Raw genomic sequence first — 18,429 nt, forward strand, 5'->3', positions numbered from 1 at the left:
TGCATTAATTCTAACTGCAGCACTTTCTCCATAGCTCCTGTAAATTATTTAGAAGTCAGCAAACTTGTGCCTTCTTGAGCAGGAGACCCTGCAGGTGTGTTACCAGTTGTGGACCACCTGCCTTCAGATCGTTAACAAGCTCCCATCGTGTAGTTTTAAGCTAATTTACCTCCTTTCTCACGATCATCCTCACCCCATCAAGGAAGATCGATGGTCATTTTGTTTCTTAAAGTTTTTGAATAATCGCAACAACAGCTCTCACCTTGTTTTTTTTTCTTTCAAAAATGACCTGGCTGTGTCTCTAATAAAACATTACTCTGCTTCACTTCAGCAGTATCAGGTAATGTTCATATGTTGATTCATGGTTTTTCTTCAGTTTTTGATTTATTGCAGAATATTTTATTTAATTTAAATTTTAATGATCAAGTAAACATTTGCACTTCTTTGAATCGGTGTCTGGAAATAATTGTCAATAAATGTGTCAGAATGTCAAATTCGTAACTCAATGTTTCGAGATAGGTGGAACCTGTCCTATTTAAAACTGGTGTTTAAGCCGTGCTGTTCTCTTTGCTTTCTGTGCAGTCATTGTAAGATGCACGCTAAACCATTTTCTTTTTTTCAAAGTTGTGGATTCCTTCAAGTCTAGAAAGCCAGTTAGATATTCTAACTAGCGTCTACGTTTAACTACATTCAATGGAATGTAAATTATTTTTCACATGACTTTAAATACTAGGGGATTTTAAGCATCTTCAAACTCACTACTTTGGTTTTCAGACCTGCAAAATCCTTTTGAAACTTCAGCAGCGTTTGCTGTGAGCTTCTGTTACAGTAACAGTGTATAAGCAACAATTGGCTTTTACTATTAACAGATGTGTGCTAGGTGTGTTGCCTGGCATTGTAAATCTCAGTAATATGTTAACTTTTCAGATTTACAGTGTATGTTAGTAAAATGTGTTTAAACGTTAGCCAAAAATAACATCTTACATAACACGATTCTAACTTCAGGCAGCTTCTCAGTCCCCATGGTTACACTATATTTCCATTTCACACTCTTCTCTAATTGGAGAACACAGGCGTTCGGGCACACGCACACAAAGAGACAAATGTTCATGAATTGTTAAAGTTTCCAATTGTAGAACTCGATTGGAAACACTTACGAGCGCTTTGTGAACGATGCCGGTTTGACGTCGTTTCAGGGATTCATAAAACTCTTAGCAGCTTACTTTTGTTCTCTCTTTGAAGTTAGAGGACTCTTGCTGTGAAATAAGAGAGGCAGCCGTTTCTTGTTCCCTCTCAGCTTACTTTCAGATGATATATTAAGGTTTTGAGATCAGGCGCTTTCACGTTAGCACTGCTATTAGTTGTTCTGCAGAAACAGGCAACAGTTCACTTCCCATGAATAAAGCTTGCTGCTGCTCAAAGCGGCATCGTTTTGACTTGTATTTGAGTGATTACAGATACGATGGGGGGAGTGGGAGGGAGGACCTGGCAGCAGGTAATCTTTGAGAGACGTAAAGACAAAGCTCTTCTTTTTCCACATGAGCCGCTGACACAGTGGGCACAAACAGGTGGCTGCCATCCTGCTGTGGGAGAAGCTGTGTGGTGTATACACAAAGGAACTTCACAATGAGTTTATGCAGAAAGTAACCAATCCGCCTGCCTGTAAAGAACATGCAGGTGGGATATTTTACCTAATGCTTTATGTGTGAAACTGCAGTGAGTAGATCCAAACTGTGCCTCAGAGCCTGGGGACCTCACGTGGAGCCAAAATGTACAGAAAGAGAGCTGCTGCTGCTTCTTTTACAGTGTGATGGATAAAACCTTCAGGGATATGATTCATGAAGTGATATGCATTGAATGCATGCGTGAACAGTTCCACAGCTGTAAATGCTTTTTGAGCTTTTAAAATCAGTGTTGAGTAAGAATCCATACAATAACTTTGGGAATCCACGGAGTGACGCTCCATAGGCAGACCGGAGCCTTAGGTTAGTGCTTTTCAAACGTTTTGTCGCGGAGGTACAACAAAGAAAAAGCCAAAGGCATGCTGTCTGTTCTTTTTGTTGTATTGTGAAAGTATTTTGGGAACACATTTGTGACATGTGAAACCAGCAGCATTAGCTAGGCTTGTATGATAGGGTTCTCCCTCTTTTCTTTAGATATATAGAGATTGTGCTGTGCTAGTTGTTAGTTTTGGATGATAAAGTAATTCATTCTGCCCGTCTTGAATTTTTGATGCTTGTGTCGGGAATGTGGTGTTTTGCACTGTGATACTTTCCAGCATATGGCTGCTGGGGCTCTCTTTAAGAGTACAGAATTGGCCTCTGCACTGGCAGTAATAATGTCTGTGTGTTACAGAATCAGGAGCCACACCATTTAGGAACAATTGTGTTTGAAAACCTTCTAATGTGCATATAAAACCTGTAATGCACTCGAGGCAAGCTCCAAAAACACTAGTTTGTACCTCCTTACCATCGCCATTAAAATGAAACCAAACTGACATAACTGATCCTTTTTTTTGTTGTTTTTTTTGTCATATTGATAAATTAATTTTTTCACACAGGCTGCTGGTCAGTTTGTAGTCCTCTGTTGGGGCGAGGATCAGAATCAGAATATAATTGATTAATCTTAGATAGACTGATAGGTCTACAGCGCTGTTTCTCAAGGACAAACAAAGGAGAAAAAATGTTTTACTAAGCGCAGTGTCACTCCTCCTTTCTTCTGCTGCTCCACGTGAACACATTCAATTTTAAAGCGTGCAGAAGTTTGGGAATGAACTTGTGACACGTGTGTGTTGTGAGTGTTGGTTGAATATGGAGATGAGACATGAAATTATATTATTCAGCTCTCAACTCGTGCTTTCCTCCTCTCTCCCTGTCTGCCAGGTGACCTATGGCTCTTTCGACTACACCTCCCTCCTGTACCTGTCTGACTACGGCTCTGACTTCACTGGAGGTAGATTTGTCTTCATGGACCAGAATGGCAACCGGACTGTGGAACCACGGACAGGTATTAGAAGCTGAATCTACCTAACACATGTTCTTCTTTAGCTTTAAACCTTTTTTTAATGCTTGACCTGCTTAAAGACAGGATGGTGTAAACGCAGGCTGTTGACGTTAACACCTGATAGCTGCTTTTGTTCTCATAAGCCTAAAAGTTAAAGTAAATGATGTGAGACAGATAAATGATTTCATTATCACAGCAGAGTTTAAAATTATAATTGCTGAGCTGCATTAGGGAGCCTGGAGGTGGTTTTAGCACACTAATATGTGCAGCAAAGTGGGCGTAATCCTCTGTAAGTGGGTAATCAGCAGCACAGACTGTAGCACAGTGCGCATGCAGGGGATTTGTTTTTTTATTGAGCTTTTAGGACCTAAAAAGTTAGAAGTAACTACATGTGGTCTTTTTTTTAGTAAGTAACGTGATCTGTCTGTGTCAACACTTCACATTAAGGAAAAGAAATGGGCAACACTATAAGCAAATGAACACCTTGAAGACTGAAGCAGAAAAGCCTAGAGGGGCATCTGCTTTTCAGACATTTTAAAGCGGAGGAGTTGAATCCGTCCTCAGGGGGAGCATGCAGGAAATCTGGAAAGTTTCCAAGCTGGTCACTTTAAAGGAATGTGACACAGCATGTAAACCTGTTTTATTTATATACTGAATTGGATGATATTGAAAGTGAGCAATAAATTGTTCTTTCTGTTTAACATATGGCACGCCATGCTTTATAAAGAGTGATTGGATTCTTTTTCTAGTTATAGATCTAACATGGCTTTTTAAAAAATCACATTTATTTAATTATTTCTGTCGTCCATTAAGTCTAAATGTAATGTCTGCGCTTTCTGGGGTGAAATACTGGTTACCTCACATTTTACTCTGTCAATACTTAATAGAGGCTCTCCAATATACAGACACACTTAAGATACTTGCTTTTAAGTAGAGAGTAAAGATGTAAGACAGAAGTAATTATCAAATATCAATAAGGAATTATTATTAAATAGATAATAACTGAGTCGTTGGTAATGTGCACTTTTTTTTTACTTTTCCTTATTTTTGTCATATTAAAATTGTGGATGCTTCCAGGCAGAGTGAACAACATCCACCTGCCACACTGACAGCTTTAAGATGTAGCACAGTTTACAGGGGGCACATATATTAAAACAAATAGCAAATATCTCCTGTCTTCTGTAATATATGCACTGTTGCACAGCCAGCAGACATGGAGCGCTGTTAAATGATCCTTTTTTAGTTTCTTTATCGGAAAAAGTTTGGCTTAAAGGGAGAGGAGCTGAAACGGCTCATTTCAGGGGATGGATCAACTGAGGGGCCATCTATCATATAAATAAAATGATTATGATTAAGTTATGTGGAGTCCAGGGATAAAAATATGAAGCTTTAGGAAGAATAATAGGACCACTTCAATCATTTATTATCCACAAATCTGTCCACGTGATTCGTAACGAAGCGTAACGAAGCGTAACTAAGCGTAACTAAGCGCTCCATCAGGACTAAAACGTGTGTAAATAAGAAAAACTGAACAGATGACAGCAGCAGTTTGTTCTCTTAAACTGAACTAAGAAGAGGAAAAAATATGAGAACACTTTGCTGACGTTTGTTTTTTGGAAACTGGTTTTTGGTAATAAAAGGCAGCAAGTCAAAATATTAGGGATATCCACTCTCACTGGGGAGCTCTTATGGTGACTTCATGTTTTAAACTTTGTAGGTTGAGCATTCGTCACTGTAACAGTAGATATATCACAGAAAATAAAGAAAACTATACAGGGAGTGCAGAATTATTAGGCAAGTTGTATTTTTGAGGAATAATTTTATTATTGAACAACAACCATGTTCTCAATGAACCCAAAAAACTCATTAATATCAAAGCTGAATGTTTTTGGAAGTAGTTTTGTAGTTTGTTTTTAGTTTTAGCTATTTTAGGGGGATATCTGTGTGTGCAGGTGACTATTACTGTGCATAATTATTAGGCAACTTAACAAAAAACAAATATATACCCATTTCAATTATTTATTTTTACCAGTGAAACCAATATAACATCTCCACATTCACAAATATACATTTCTGACATTCAAAAACAAAACAAAAACAAATTAGCGACCAATATAGCCACCTTTCTTTGCAAGGACACTCAAAAGCCTGCCATCCATGGATTCTGTCAGTGTTTTGATCTGTTCACCATCAACATTGCGTGCAGCAGCAACCACAGCCTCCCAGACACTGTTCAGAGAGGTGTACTGTTTTCCCTCCTTGTAAATCTCACATTTGATGATGGACCACAGGTTCTCAATGGGGTTCAGATCAGGTGAACAAGGTGGCCATGTCATTAGTTTTTCTTCTTTTATACCCTTTCTTGCCAGCCACGCTGTGGAGTACTTGGACGCGTGTGATGGAGCATTGTCCTGCATGAAAATCATGTTTTTCTTGAAGGATGCAGTCTTCTTCCTGTACCACTGCTTGAAGAAGGTGTCTTCCAGAAACTGGCAGTAGGACTGGGAGTTGAGCTTGACTCCATCCTCAACCCGAAAAGGCCCCACAAGCTCATCTTTGATGATACCAGCCCAAACCAGTACTCCACCTCCACCTTGCTGGCGTCTGAGTACGGACTGGAGCTCTCTGCCCTTTACCAATCCAGCCACGGGCCCATCCATCTGGCCCATCAAGACTCACTCTCATTTCATCAGTCCATAAAACCTTAGAAAAACCAGTCTTGAGATATTTCTTGGCCCAGTCTTGACGTTTCAGCTTGTGTGTCTTGTTCAGTGGTGGTCGTCTTTCAGCCTTTCTTACCTTGGCCATGTCTCTGAGTATTGCACACCTTGTGCTTTTGGGCACTCCAGTGATGTTGCAGCTCTGAAATATGGCCAAACTGGTGGCAAGTGGCATCTTGGCAGCTGCACGCTTGACTTTTCTCAGTTCATGGGCAGTTATTTTGCGCCTTGGTTTTTCCACACGCTTCTTGCGACCCTGTTGACTATTTTGAATGAAACGCTTGATTGTTCGATGATCACGCTTCAGAAGCTTTGCAATTTTGAGACTGCTGCATCCCTCTGCAAGATATCTCACTATTTTTGACTTTTCTGAGCCTGTCAAGTCCTTCTTTTGACCCATTTTGCCAAAGGAAAGGAAGTTGCCTAATAATTATGCACACCTGATATAGGGTGTTGATGTCATTAGACCACACCCCTTCTCATTACAGAGATGCACATCACCTAATATGCTTAATTGGTAGTAGGCTTTCGAGCCTATACAGCTTGGAGTAAGACAACATGCATGAAGAGGATGATGTGGACAAAATACTCATTTGCCTAATAATTCTGCACTCCCTGTAATAGCTCCCCTTCAGTGTAAAAAGGTCGTCACTGAAGAAAATTTGAAAGATAAACTCAAAAGCTTTGTGTGTCGTATAGTCTGCTGATTGTGGAGGCCTCACTGTGGGGGAAGAGAAGAGGTGATGCTCCAAAGTGTCATGGTTTGTAATATTTGTGTGACCTAGTTATTGTGCAAAAAACTCGGGGCAGCTTCCTTCTCGGCTCATATTCCCCCACGTACGCGTTACTCCTGAACGATTCTGTATGGGAAACATCGCCTGAGGCGTTTTCCTTCTGACAGCAAACCATCCCAGACTGCCTCCGCTCACCTTGTCCCTTCTTGAACTTCTTTCTTCACCGCTTTTCGCTCTCTCCCTTTATCTCCCCCACTGTCCATCATCTCGTGCCATTTACACCAAGTCTTCTGCCACTTTTAATCAAAAGCAATTCAGAAAAATGATATTTTACTACTTCTCTTACCTTAAATGCTTTTTTTTTTTGTGCCTTTTTTTCACCTCCATTTAATCTCTGCTACCACTCTCGCTCATGTGTCATACTCGGTGAGCTGCAGTGAAGGATCCTGGGCAGCTGACACTGTCTTGGACATCGACTGAAGGACGTATGATAATAAAGAGTGACTGCAGCGTGTCTGCCTCCTAGTCTCCTGTGACGGGTTTTGGTGAATAGCTCAGCTGTCTTGTATCGGCGAGGTGAGAATAACCTCCAGACAGCAAAGAGGGCGACATAAGCAGGATTTTTAAACCCAGTGAACATTGCAGGAGGAAGAGGAAGGTGGGGAAGAGGGTCATGGAAAAGTGAACTAGGAAAAGTACAGTCTGTCCCTTTGATAGATTTTTAAATGCTTGAATCTGTAAAGCTGGTAAATCCTAACCTGCTATGTGTGTGCGTCGAGTAGTAGACATGATACAGGCTCATTCATAATGCATCAACATCCCATCATTTTGTTTTCTCCACTAAAATCCACCATCAGCTCATCAAGAAACTGTTTGGGATGGATCCCAGGTAGCTCACTGACATGTTTTGACTTGATAAGAGTCTGATCCTCATATCTGGATGGATGATTAGTTTGCCGAGATAATCATGTCTCTTCGAGGCGACTGCAATGAACATGGTGTAATTATAACACCAGGAAGACAATCAGGACTTTGCTGTCAGAGAGCGCAACAGTCAAGGATGTAATGACAACGAGCAGTAGGGGGACAGAGGTGGAGGTGTTCAGACTGCAGAGGAAAAAGTGGAGGATTAGATGAGATGATGGATAGATTTGTGGAATGTGAAAAGCGCCACCGATAGGGCAAGAAGGTAGGTCAGACACAGAAAATGGCTGGGAGACAGATAAAGAGTAAATACAGTGTGTGATAGCGTGAGAGATATGGTGTTTGGCTGGGAATGGCAGATACAAACAGGGTAATAAAAGGACAGAGCGAAAAAGACACGTCTACCAGTTAGAGGAGCCAGCAGCAGTTAACCTGACTGCTTGGATAACCACGGGGGAATTAGATAACCTCAGCTGGGCAGACACCTTAAAACGGCCAGTCTGACCTTGCCCGCTGTGCTTGTACAGACACACACAGTGTATGGAGTGAAAATATGTGCATTAATCTCTCACTCTGAGAAGGTGTGTTGTTTTAAAGACGCTGCTAGTGTGTGTGGGCGAAATCATACGATCGATACGATGCCTTCAATGTTAGTCAGAAATGACCGTATATGGAAGATCAGCTTGCAGTGTTACAGGAAGTTGTAGGATTCTGCAGGTAGTTTAATTAAAGGCACAGGAAGCACAGAGTGACGCTGACTGGCTACTTAAATGTACCTACTACACAACTGCCATAAAGGGAAAGGACACTAAAACCATTTTTTTTGCCAGGGTTTAAACATATATTTCATAGCTGGGCACTTGGGGATCAACTTCCTTTTGTATGCAGCCTCAAGTGGCCACTGGAACTTAATTTAAAATCCTTCTCCTAACATTCAAGGTCTTTAATATACAGACCTCATCTTATTTTAATGACCTCACAGTACCGTGTCATCCCAGTAGAGCAGTTCGCTCTCAGACTGTTGGCTTACTTGTGGTTCCGAGGATATTTAAAAGTCGAATGGGAGGCAGAGCCTTCAGCTTTCAGGCCCCTCTTCTGTGCTGCCAGTTTGGATTCGGGAGACAGACACCCTCTGTACGTTTAAGATTAGGCTTCAAACTTTCCTTGTCGATAAAGCTTATAGTTAGGGCGACACTAAATCCTCCCTTTGTTATGCTGCAATAGGCGTAGGCTGCTGGGAGCTTCACTAAGCGTTTCTTCTTCACCCACATTTTTCTTTCTCCATCCACTGTGCGTTTACGCACCACTCTGCATTTAATCATTAGTTATTATTAATCTCTGGCTCTATACCAGAGCGTGTCTTTTGTCCAGTCTTCCTCCCCTCACTCCCAGCAGCAGATGACTGCCCTTCCCTGAGCCTGGGTTCATCGGAAGTTTCTTCCTGTTCAAAGGGAGTTTTTCCTTTTCACTGTCGCCAAGTGCTCGTTCATAGCGAGTCTTTGATTGTTGTATTATTGTAAGGTTTTTATCTTACAATATAAAGCGACTGTTGTTGTGAATTGGCGATATATAACTATTACTGAATTGAATTGAACTGAACTGAAGAAACTGTAGACTTTTAGCATGTCTGCACTCGGTTGATTTTTCATCCCTGGAGGCTGCCACTTGGTTAAAGTGAGAATTGTTTATAGAATTAAGAGGTAAAAGAGTCCTTGAATTTTGTATAAAATTTGGTTCCTCATGTTTCATCACAGACAGAATGATTAACATTAACGTGACAGTGGCTGGATCCCACACTTCTCATTTCTGTAGCTGTTTGTTAGACTCCTGTCTAATGCTCATTTCTTTTCAATGACAAACAGATTTTGTGTTAAGATGCTTTCATGCCTGCAGCACTGCCCTAAAGTTTTCTACAGGTGGATGTGAGAAAGCAAGTTAGCTTTTAGCCTCCCAGCTCTGGAATCCAAAGTCTGTGTGGATTAAGACTGCAGAGATGTGAGAATAGCACAACTAACTGACCAGAGAATTCACAGTAATTGTTTGTGCATTGTGCGTCATGCGTCCTGCTGCATGCCCTCCACTTGTCTAGTCAGAGCTCGCCTGAAGAGGATTTTCTCCTTGTTCTACAAATGATGGGAAACTGCTTTGGATGACATCTGTACTTGATTCTTGTGAAATCATTTATGACATTAGTATCGAGTGTAAGCCTGTATAAATGTATTGAGAGCTCGACAGAGTTCCATGCATTTTCTTCCCATTTAGTTTGCGGTGCGTTGAAGCCTATCCTGGCTGTCACTGGATGGGAGCTGACGTGAAGCCTGGACAGGTTGTCAGTCTATCACACAGCTAACACACACCGACAGACAGCCAGTGGTGAGACGCCCAAATGCTACTGAAAATGTCCAGAATAATTTCACACTGAATAAAACAAGAACATTTTGCAGCTCTGTTCTTGTCTGAAGCTCACGGTGCTAACACTCTCAGAGTCATAATGCTACTAAGATGATGTTTAGCAGATATACATTTTCCAGCACTCGCCATCTTAAGCTGTATCCAGTTATCATTAAAAGAAAAGAGTGAAACGGATCCACTTAAGCTGCTCTTTAGACTGACGTATGGTGACAAATGGAAAGCGACCACACTCCTTTCAGCCTTCTCAAGGGTTTTAAATTGAAGTCAGTCACAATGTAATCCAGGTAATTGCATCTGGGAGCACATTTTTCTGTCCTGTCTGCTCAAGCTTAGCGTGATCTATCTTTATCTTACTTTTATCCCTTTCATCTCTGGTTACACCAAACACCCTCTTTAATTCTTCCCCAGCTGATTAATTATAAGGCTGTGGGAGTAATAAATTGACTGGACATTGTGTCAGTGTGCCGCACACCTTGTGACTGTGCCGGCAGTGTAAAGAGGCGTTTCGCTCCAGCAGGCGATTTTGTTATCGGCACTGGATGAGTCATGCGTCGTTTAGCATCTTGTTAGAATTGTGCACTCATCCCGGTTGGGTCTGTGAAGTTCAAGAGCTCATTAAGTGCTAATCAGCAGCATGTGGCTGTTTTTCATTATTAAAAACAAAAACAGTGGCGTTGCTTGAAGTATTTCGTGCTGATCACTATTACGCATCGTAGTACCTCTGTGATGGTATTAATTGGATCTTCTTTTTTTTTTTTTAAAGTCTCTTATTAGCAGGTCCAAGAGAGACGGCAGTGTTTCTGCAGGTTTTTTCTCCTACTGTCTCAAGTGTTATGACATACTTTTTTTTTTTTCTGTTCACTTCCCGTTGATGGCGTTTACATTTATCTAGAAGACATTTTTGTACGTGGTTGTTGTTTCTCTGAATGTTTAACCGTGTTTGGTTCTCAAGGCAAATTCGTTCATTTGAATAATACACAACAAAAGAAAAAAATTCATCATGGTGCACATAATCACTTTATGAGACTCCAAAATGCAGATTTCACTGTGATATTAAAAAATAAACGTGTATTCAGGGAAAATGTTTGACTTTGCACGCCCTTATATGGCATCAAACTTTTGATCCTAATGATTGGATACCCACAGATAACGGAGAATTTCCTAAATACAGTCAAAGTAAGAATCACCTAAAAAAAAAACATTTTACAAACTATTAGTAGAACTAAATCTTATGTGGAAATTTTAACAGTTTATTACTGTATTTTTAGGGGTGGGTTTCAATAATCGATTTATCGATTAAAATCGGTTTTAGTTTGAATAAAGCGATATCGATTCATTAAAATCCTGAATCGATTTTTAAATATAAATGTATTTTGCCAGAAATCCAAAATCTCAGGTTAAACCTCACAAAACTATTTCACCAACCACCAAACAACTAAAACAGCAAACGAGAGCAGGTGAACGGAAATAAACGCAAAGCTCGAACTCGACACATCAGAATCAGTGAGCTGTCGGCTTTCTCACCCGACGGCATGTACACGGACACACCACCGGGGCTGATTCTGATGTGGCGGATCAGCGCTTTGTGTTTACGTCTTTTTTTTGCACTAGATTCTGAAGCTGCAGGTTTAATCACTCTTCAACCAAAATTGACTGAACCAGCAGCAAAAGAAGATCAAATCTAAGCTTCACATTTCACTTCACATACACATCGTCATGCATTCCCTTTTACTTTTGCTGTTTTGCTTCCACCACGATAAGAAGCTCTCACACAGCTCTCACAAGTGTCAGTACTGATAAATGATCAGAATTATAATATTTTTGACAAAATTTCCCCGATTCAAATCAAATCGAATTTAAATCATGGATCGAATCAAATCAATTCTAGAAATCAGGGACGATACCCAGCCCCGTGTCTTTTAGAAGTAATGTGTACATTTTTTTGCACAAGTTGTAGCGCTTATACTGCCTGTTTAAAATCAACCAAAAGCACTTCAGTGGGATTCAGATGTTTAAGATATAATAAGGATCTGATTATTTCAAGTGTTCTGATACATAAAAGCTTGGAATTTAAAGGTCTTCTTTTTTTTTTTTTTAATTTAACTAACCAATGGTAGATGCCAAACCTTGAACTTACCACTACTACATTATGTCGGCTATCTGCCAAACACAGAGCCCACGCACTGCTTCATCTACATATTGAAAAGAACTCACTTTAGCTTTACTACTTAAGTCTTTTTCTTTCTTGTCCTAAAAAGATGAGCATGTCTTGTTTCACACATTCCTGCTTCAAAAAGCACACGTCACCAGGGAAAAGTGCGCTAACATTAGTTTGAAGGCTAGATGCCTAGTTTGCTGCTTGGTTGCAGCGCATTAAACTCCATGTAAACAAAGCTGCAGCTCTCACTGAGGTCTAGTTGGAGGCGTGTGGTCCTTACTTTCTCACTCCATCCATCAAAAATTAATCACCGTTTCTCTCGCTCTGCTACCGGACCGCAGCCTGCTGTCAGTCAAACACTGACATGATGCTCAGTTGTTGACGTACAAGAGAAGCAAACTAGTTCCCAAACCACTTTTCTTCCTTTCTGTGAAAAAAGAAAATTCCATGAAATAATAAAAAAACTATTTTTTTCACTTGACTTTAAAATTATATACATTGGATTTTTCTATTATATAAAATTAAAGAATTTAAAAAATCATACAGGGTACTACAAAATATCAATGCTATACGTTATTAAGTACATATTATATTCAGCAATGGGGGTGTCTGGCCCATTGCTACGGGCCATTCAGTCCTTATACGGTTGCAAGAGCTTGGTCCGCACAGCCGGCAATAAGTCGGACTTGTTCCTGGTGGGTGATGGGCTCCGCCAGGGCTGCCCTTTGTCACCGATTCTGTTCATAATTTTTATGGACAGAATTTCTAGGCGTAGCGAAGTGGCGTAAGGCTTTCACTTCGGTGGTCTCAGGATCTCATCTCTGCTTTTTGCAGATGATGTGGTTCTGTTGGCTTCATCAGGTGATGGCCTCCAGCTCGCCTTGGAATGGTTCGCAGCCGAGTGTGAAGCTGTGGGAATGAGGATCAGCACCTCCATATCTGAGGCCATGGTCCTCAGCCGGAAAAGGGTGGAGTTCCCACTCCGGTTCAGGGACGAGACCCTGCCCCAAGTGGAGGAGTTTAAGTATCTCGGGGTCTTGTTCACGAGTGATGGGAGAAGGGAGCGGGAGCTCGACAGACGGATTGGTGCAGCGGCAGCAGTGATGCAGACGCTGTGCCGGTCTGTTGTGGTGAAGAGAGAGCTGAGTGTAAAAGCGAAGCTCTCAATTTACCGGTCTATCTCTGTCCCTACCCTCACCTATGGTCACGAGCTGTGGGTAGTGACCAAAAGACGAGATTGCAGATACAAGCGGCGGAAATGGGCTTCCTCTGAAGGGTGGCTGGCCTCTCCCTTAGAGATAGGGTGAGAAGTTCGGCCATTCAGGAAGGGCTCAGAGTAGAGCCGCTGCTCCTCCACATCGAAAGGAGCCAGTTGAGGTGGTTCGGGCATCTGACAGGGATGCCTCCTGGGCGCCTCCTGGGTGAGGTTTTCCGGGCATGTCCGACAGTGAGGAGGCCCTGTCATGCTGTGTCACAAAAATCTATCAGCTTCTCTCCTGATGCTTCTGACAATCACAATCGGAAATAGAGGACAAGCTTATTAAAGCCATTTGATGGCAGTTGAAGCTCTATGGTTCAGCTTTACTGTTAGACCTGTACTCTTGCTCATCCCATTGGTGATTATGGGCAAATATTCATGGGTTAATGGCATGACACATGAGTAGCATGAGGCAAAACTTCCCCTATACATTTAGTGAAGACAATGTTAAGTGCCACCTCAGAGGTTTAGCAGTTCTGCGTATCCTGTAAATGGTAGCATATTCAAGCTAAACCCAGAATACTCTCAATCTTTAGGAAGTACTATCACTTAAGCGTTAGCTTTGGAGGATAAATTTCCTCCATAGAACTTATTGCTGACCCAGGTGCTTCAAGAATAAGCTCAGGAAGTGGAATTGTTTCTCTAAAGTTTTCTGTTTCATGGGAAAATTTCTATTGTGGAAACCCAAATCCTTAAATGACAGAAATGTACTGCTGCTTTACTCCTTTTCATGACACCGCAAAGTGCTAAAATACTATTGGGAAAGACTGCAGGTAAAGCAATAATTACAACATACAGTTTTTCTGTTTTTAAGAAGTAGCAGTTTTGCCTTTTTTTCTGCTAAAAAGCATGTTGCATTTATTATGAAGACCTTTCTAGTTGTGCTTTTAATGAAGAAAGTACTATTTAGACTCTAGCAGACAAGATGATGTGGCTGATATTGTAAGGTAGTTATTAGGTAATTATGGAAGTGGATGTTTGATGTTACATAATTTAAAAAAATGCATTACTCGTTGGTCATCAGTATTTTATAGGCTAGAGCAGGAGTGGGCAACCCCAGGCCTTAAGGGCCGGTGTCCCTGCAGGTTTTAGATGTGTCCTTGATTCAACACAGCTGATTTAAATGGCTAAATTACCTCCTCAACATGTCTTGAAGTTCTCCAGAGGCCTGGTAATGAACTAATCATTTGATTCATGTGTGTTGACCAAGAGTGATATCTAAAACCTGCAGGACACCGGCCCTTGAGGCCTGGAGTTGCCCACTCCTGCCCTAGAGTAAATACAAAATTTAGTTTTTAAATGATAATTTTAGTGTAGAAAAAAGCATGAAGTGAAGTAGGCTAAAAGAAAAAGAAAACAAAAAGAAACAAAGTCAGTAATATCTATCACTGTGGAAAGAGTTACAAAACCATTTCTAAGGCTTTGGGACTCCACTGAACCACAAAGAGCCATTATCCACACAACGACATCTGAAGAACTCCACGGCTAACTTGTCAAAGTTCGTGATTCAACAGTAAGAAAGAGGCTGGGCGAAAATGGCCTCCATGTGAGAGATCCAAGGAGAAACCCACTGTTGACCAAACGGAAAACAGTCTCACATTTGCCACAAAACATCATTGGAAGGTTTGAGTCCCGTTCCATCTGGTGTAGAACTAACTAAAAAGATCATACCAACAGTCAAACATGGTGGTGGAAGTTATGTGGCTGCTTTGCTTCTTCAGGACCTGGATGACTTGCTGTAACTGACTGAACCTGACTTCTACCAGAAAACCTTAAAAGATAATGTCCAGCTATCAGCTTGTAACCTTCAACTGAAGCAAAATTGGGTTGTGCAGCGGGACGATGATCTGAGACACAGCAGCAAGGCCATCTCTGAATGGCTCTAAATGACAAACTGTTGGTTTTGAAGTGGCCCAGTCACAGTCCGGTCTCCAATCTGATTGAGATTCTTTGACATGACCTTCAACAAGCCGTACATGCTCAAACAACCACCTCCAGGGTGGCTGAATTCAAACAAAGAAGAGTGGGCTTGAGTTTTTCACCTCTTCCACAGTGAGGTGAAAAACTCATTGCCAGTTATCTTAAGTGCTCAATTTCAGTTCATGCTGCCAAGGATGGCGCTACCAGTTATTAGGGGTAGGGGGCAATTATTTTTTTCTCAAAATGCTTTTTTCCCTAATTATCAAATTTCAAAACTGCATTTTGAATTACTATTATTATCTATTATTATTATCCTTCTCCCTTTTCCCTTATTCTCAGAGTTTGCAGCATAAATTCTGTTGTTATACAGCGAGCACCTCTGATGTCGTCAGCTAATGCTATCCAGGGAGATTCAAACTCTCTTACACAGACACACAAAGACACACAAATGTATAAAGCGCCTGTAAGGGAAATTATAGCAGCAGAATGGGGGCTCAGTGATTCCAGCTGTTTATTCATGGCATAAGATAATGAGATATTCTCTTCAAAAGGTTTGAGACACTGTAAGTTTATTAGCAAACCAAGAGTCTGAAAGAATTCTGAATAAAAATCTACAACTGTGGGCTTGCTGCTTAAACTTTCCAAACTGAATGGAAATGTCTTATCTAACACAGAGCACAGGTAAAACAACACTGGCTAGTAACTGGTAGTAGTTCATGAGATGACCTGGTGACACAGAGCTTCTGATAAGTGAAGAAAATTTATCCTGAGGAAACCTCACCAGACTCAGACTGTTTGTTTATTTAATGAAAAAAAAACCTTTTCAGTCAAAGGAAATGCATTTCAGTCCAAAAAATGAAACCCTAGAATAAGTAAATTGCTTCCAACTGCTTGTCTTTGTGTTCGCTTCCCTTATCAATGGTTTTTGACTCCACCATCATTGCAAATACTTTTTTTAAAAAAAAAAAAAATAAATAATAGCTTCACCTTATTTACTTTCTTTTTGCAAATGAAAGGAAAATATTACAACCAGACAGAGGGAGGACATGGTTTACCTTGCTTTGCATAATAACTACAAAACAGCAAGTTTGGCTCGAAATAAACATCCAGCTTTTGTGATTGTAGTGAGAGTTTTAGGGGGAGTGTTTGAACTGTTTTAAGGCTTATAAACTATATTAGGCTAAACCTGGAAACATGGTTAATAAGCAAGGTATAATCTGTCGAAAGGTTAAAATAATAACAATAATTTTTAAAAAGTGCATACCAACACTTTCAAATTGGATGTTATAGCAGTTTCTCTATGAACAGCATAGCTGTTTAGTAAGCTATCATCAAGTCAATTAAACTTCTGCTTCTATGGTGTTGGTATGGTGTTAGAGTTGGAGTTGTCTCGAGACCCTTACCATTTTACCAGTGAGTTGATATTATTGGCTGATATTAACATTTTGCTGAAATATCGATATCGGAATTTATTAAAACGATCAGCGTTTATTTCAGAATGCCAGATTTTAAAATCACCAAATATCAGTGTTAAAAATCTCTGGTCGGGCTCTGCCAGGGACGACTGTGTTCTCAGTGAACAGGTTAAACCAATCGTTTGCAAACTACTTCCACTATGTCCCGCTTTAGAAGTCAATAATAGTTCACACGCCTCATATTTTAAACATTTTTTATAAATCAACAATATAAAAGAAAATTTCAGTATGCACGAAAGTATCAGCAATTTAATTTTTTATCATATTCATTCAATACAGTTTGACTCTGGGTTTTTAGCCTGGTCACCCAAGCCCAAACTCTGTTTTCAACCTTTCTTGATGTCTTGCCACTTGATACTCCCTTTAGGCATTTATTTTGGGTTAAGACCAGATACGTATCTGAAGGAAGGTTAGGGAGGCCATAAATTTATATACATGATCAGTAGTTCATAAAAACTGAATGTTTGCAGCCAGTTAAATCTCATAAGAATCATTTAAAAAGTTTGCTGACTTTTCACCAGAAAGAGGTTTTAAAAATCTTTTTTTTTTTTTAAACTAGATTTATTTCTAGTACACATGCCCCAAGTTTCATCTACACCTCTACCCAGATTTCTGATGCAATCACTTCTCTTACCCTGGCATTGCTCTGTAATGTGAATGATCAGCCATTAAAAACAAGCAGACGTACCATCATCATCTTTACTATGACGGTTTAAACCAGTCAACTCGTTTATATGTTTCCTAGGTTGACTGTTGAGATGAGATGTGATCATAATTAAAAAATTTAACATTTTTTTTTAATATTAGTTTGACTTTAAAGTCATCTTCTCATACACCTTTGAACAGCTGCCAGTGCTGCTGATATAAATCCCTGGAAATGACATTGTGCGTCCTGTGATTTCACCATGATCCAAGTTCAGCGACTCAAGTGTGCACAGAGAGCAAACCTCAGCTTGTGTCAAACTGAAAACACTTTCTTGAAGAGGATCATTGTTGTATTGAATTATGATACAGGGACTACATGTTCTTTTTCCCCTCTCTTTCTCTTGTTGAAATGTCCAGTTTCCAGCACAGCACATCACCTAAGTTTTGTAAACAGGAGCATACCTGCTGGGGAGTTTTGGGGGTGGGCGGGGCTTGAGCTGTCAGCGCAGAGTTCTCCTTTATAGCTATGAAGTATCTGTGAGAGAATATTGAGCTGGAATGACCTGCACTGCCGTGTGTGTCTGTGAGCCCCCACGGCTCATGAAAAATGCTACAGGTTTGTGGCCACGACAGCATAATCGTTTCTCACCACCTGCCTCACCGCCAGATTTATCTTCCTGCAACTTCCCCCACTTTCATACAATTTAATTCAGGGGTGTCAAACTCAAATACACAGTGGGCCAAAATTCAAAACTGGAACAAAGTCGCGGGCTAACGTTAATATTTATTGAAATATATTTATTCCTCCAGATATAAGAATTAAACTTTTCTTATGGACTCAAAAAAACGTTTTGCTGAAAAACTGAATATGGAACAAGCAAAGCTTAATACTAAACAATATATATATTAGCTGTATAATACCAGTAGGCCAGCTCTGATAGTAATTTGGTATGGCTTCGCGGGCCAGAGTTTGACACCTATGATTTAATTCAAGTTGATTGTCATTTTGACACAGCGGAGGATCCAGCGTGCGCACAGAGGCGCTTAAATTAGTCCAGAGATATACGAGAAGATGCCCTTGAAGGACAGATCGTCTACATTTAAATCTAATGTTGTTTTTGATTTGTAGAAGTGTAATCCCAGAACTTTGTGATCGCATCTCGTGAAAGAGGCATAGTTG

The 18,429-nt window shown here is 40.5% G+C and overlaps 1 protein-coding gene across 2 annotated transcripts in view; it reads left to right on the forward strand.

Annotated features, from left to right (window-relative positions):
• The window catches only part of uts2r2 (urotensin-2 receptor 2), a 34,221-nt gene that overhangs the window by 14,772 nt on the left and 1,020 nt on the right, over window positions 1-18,429 (forward strand). The window contains exons 8-9 of one of the 2 annotated variants that reach the window (XM_040036664.1): window positions 2,883-3,006; window positions 3,451-4,827. In XM_040036664.1, coding sequence (XP_039892598.1) covers window positions 2,883-3,006; window positions 3,451-3,482 — 156 coding nt within the window. In that variant the 3' untranslated portion in view covers window positions 3,483-4,827. Of the gene's footprint in view, window positions 1-2,882; window positions 3,007-3,450; window positions 4,828-18,429 lie in introns of those variants that run through there. The other variant, XM_040036663.1, reaches the window with a different exon arrangement.

This window comes from Simochromis diagramma, unplaced genomic scaffold (genome assembly GCF_900408965.1).
Source record: "Simochromis diagramma unplaced genomic scaffold, fSimDia1.1 OVJJ01000371.1, whole genome shotgun sequence".
In the NCBI taxonomy this organism is placed as follows: domain Eukaryota; kingdom Metazoa; phylum Chordata; class Actinopteri; order Cichliformes; family Cichlidae; genus Simochromis; species Simochromis diagramma.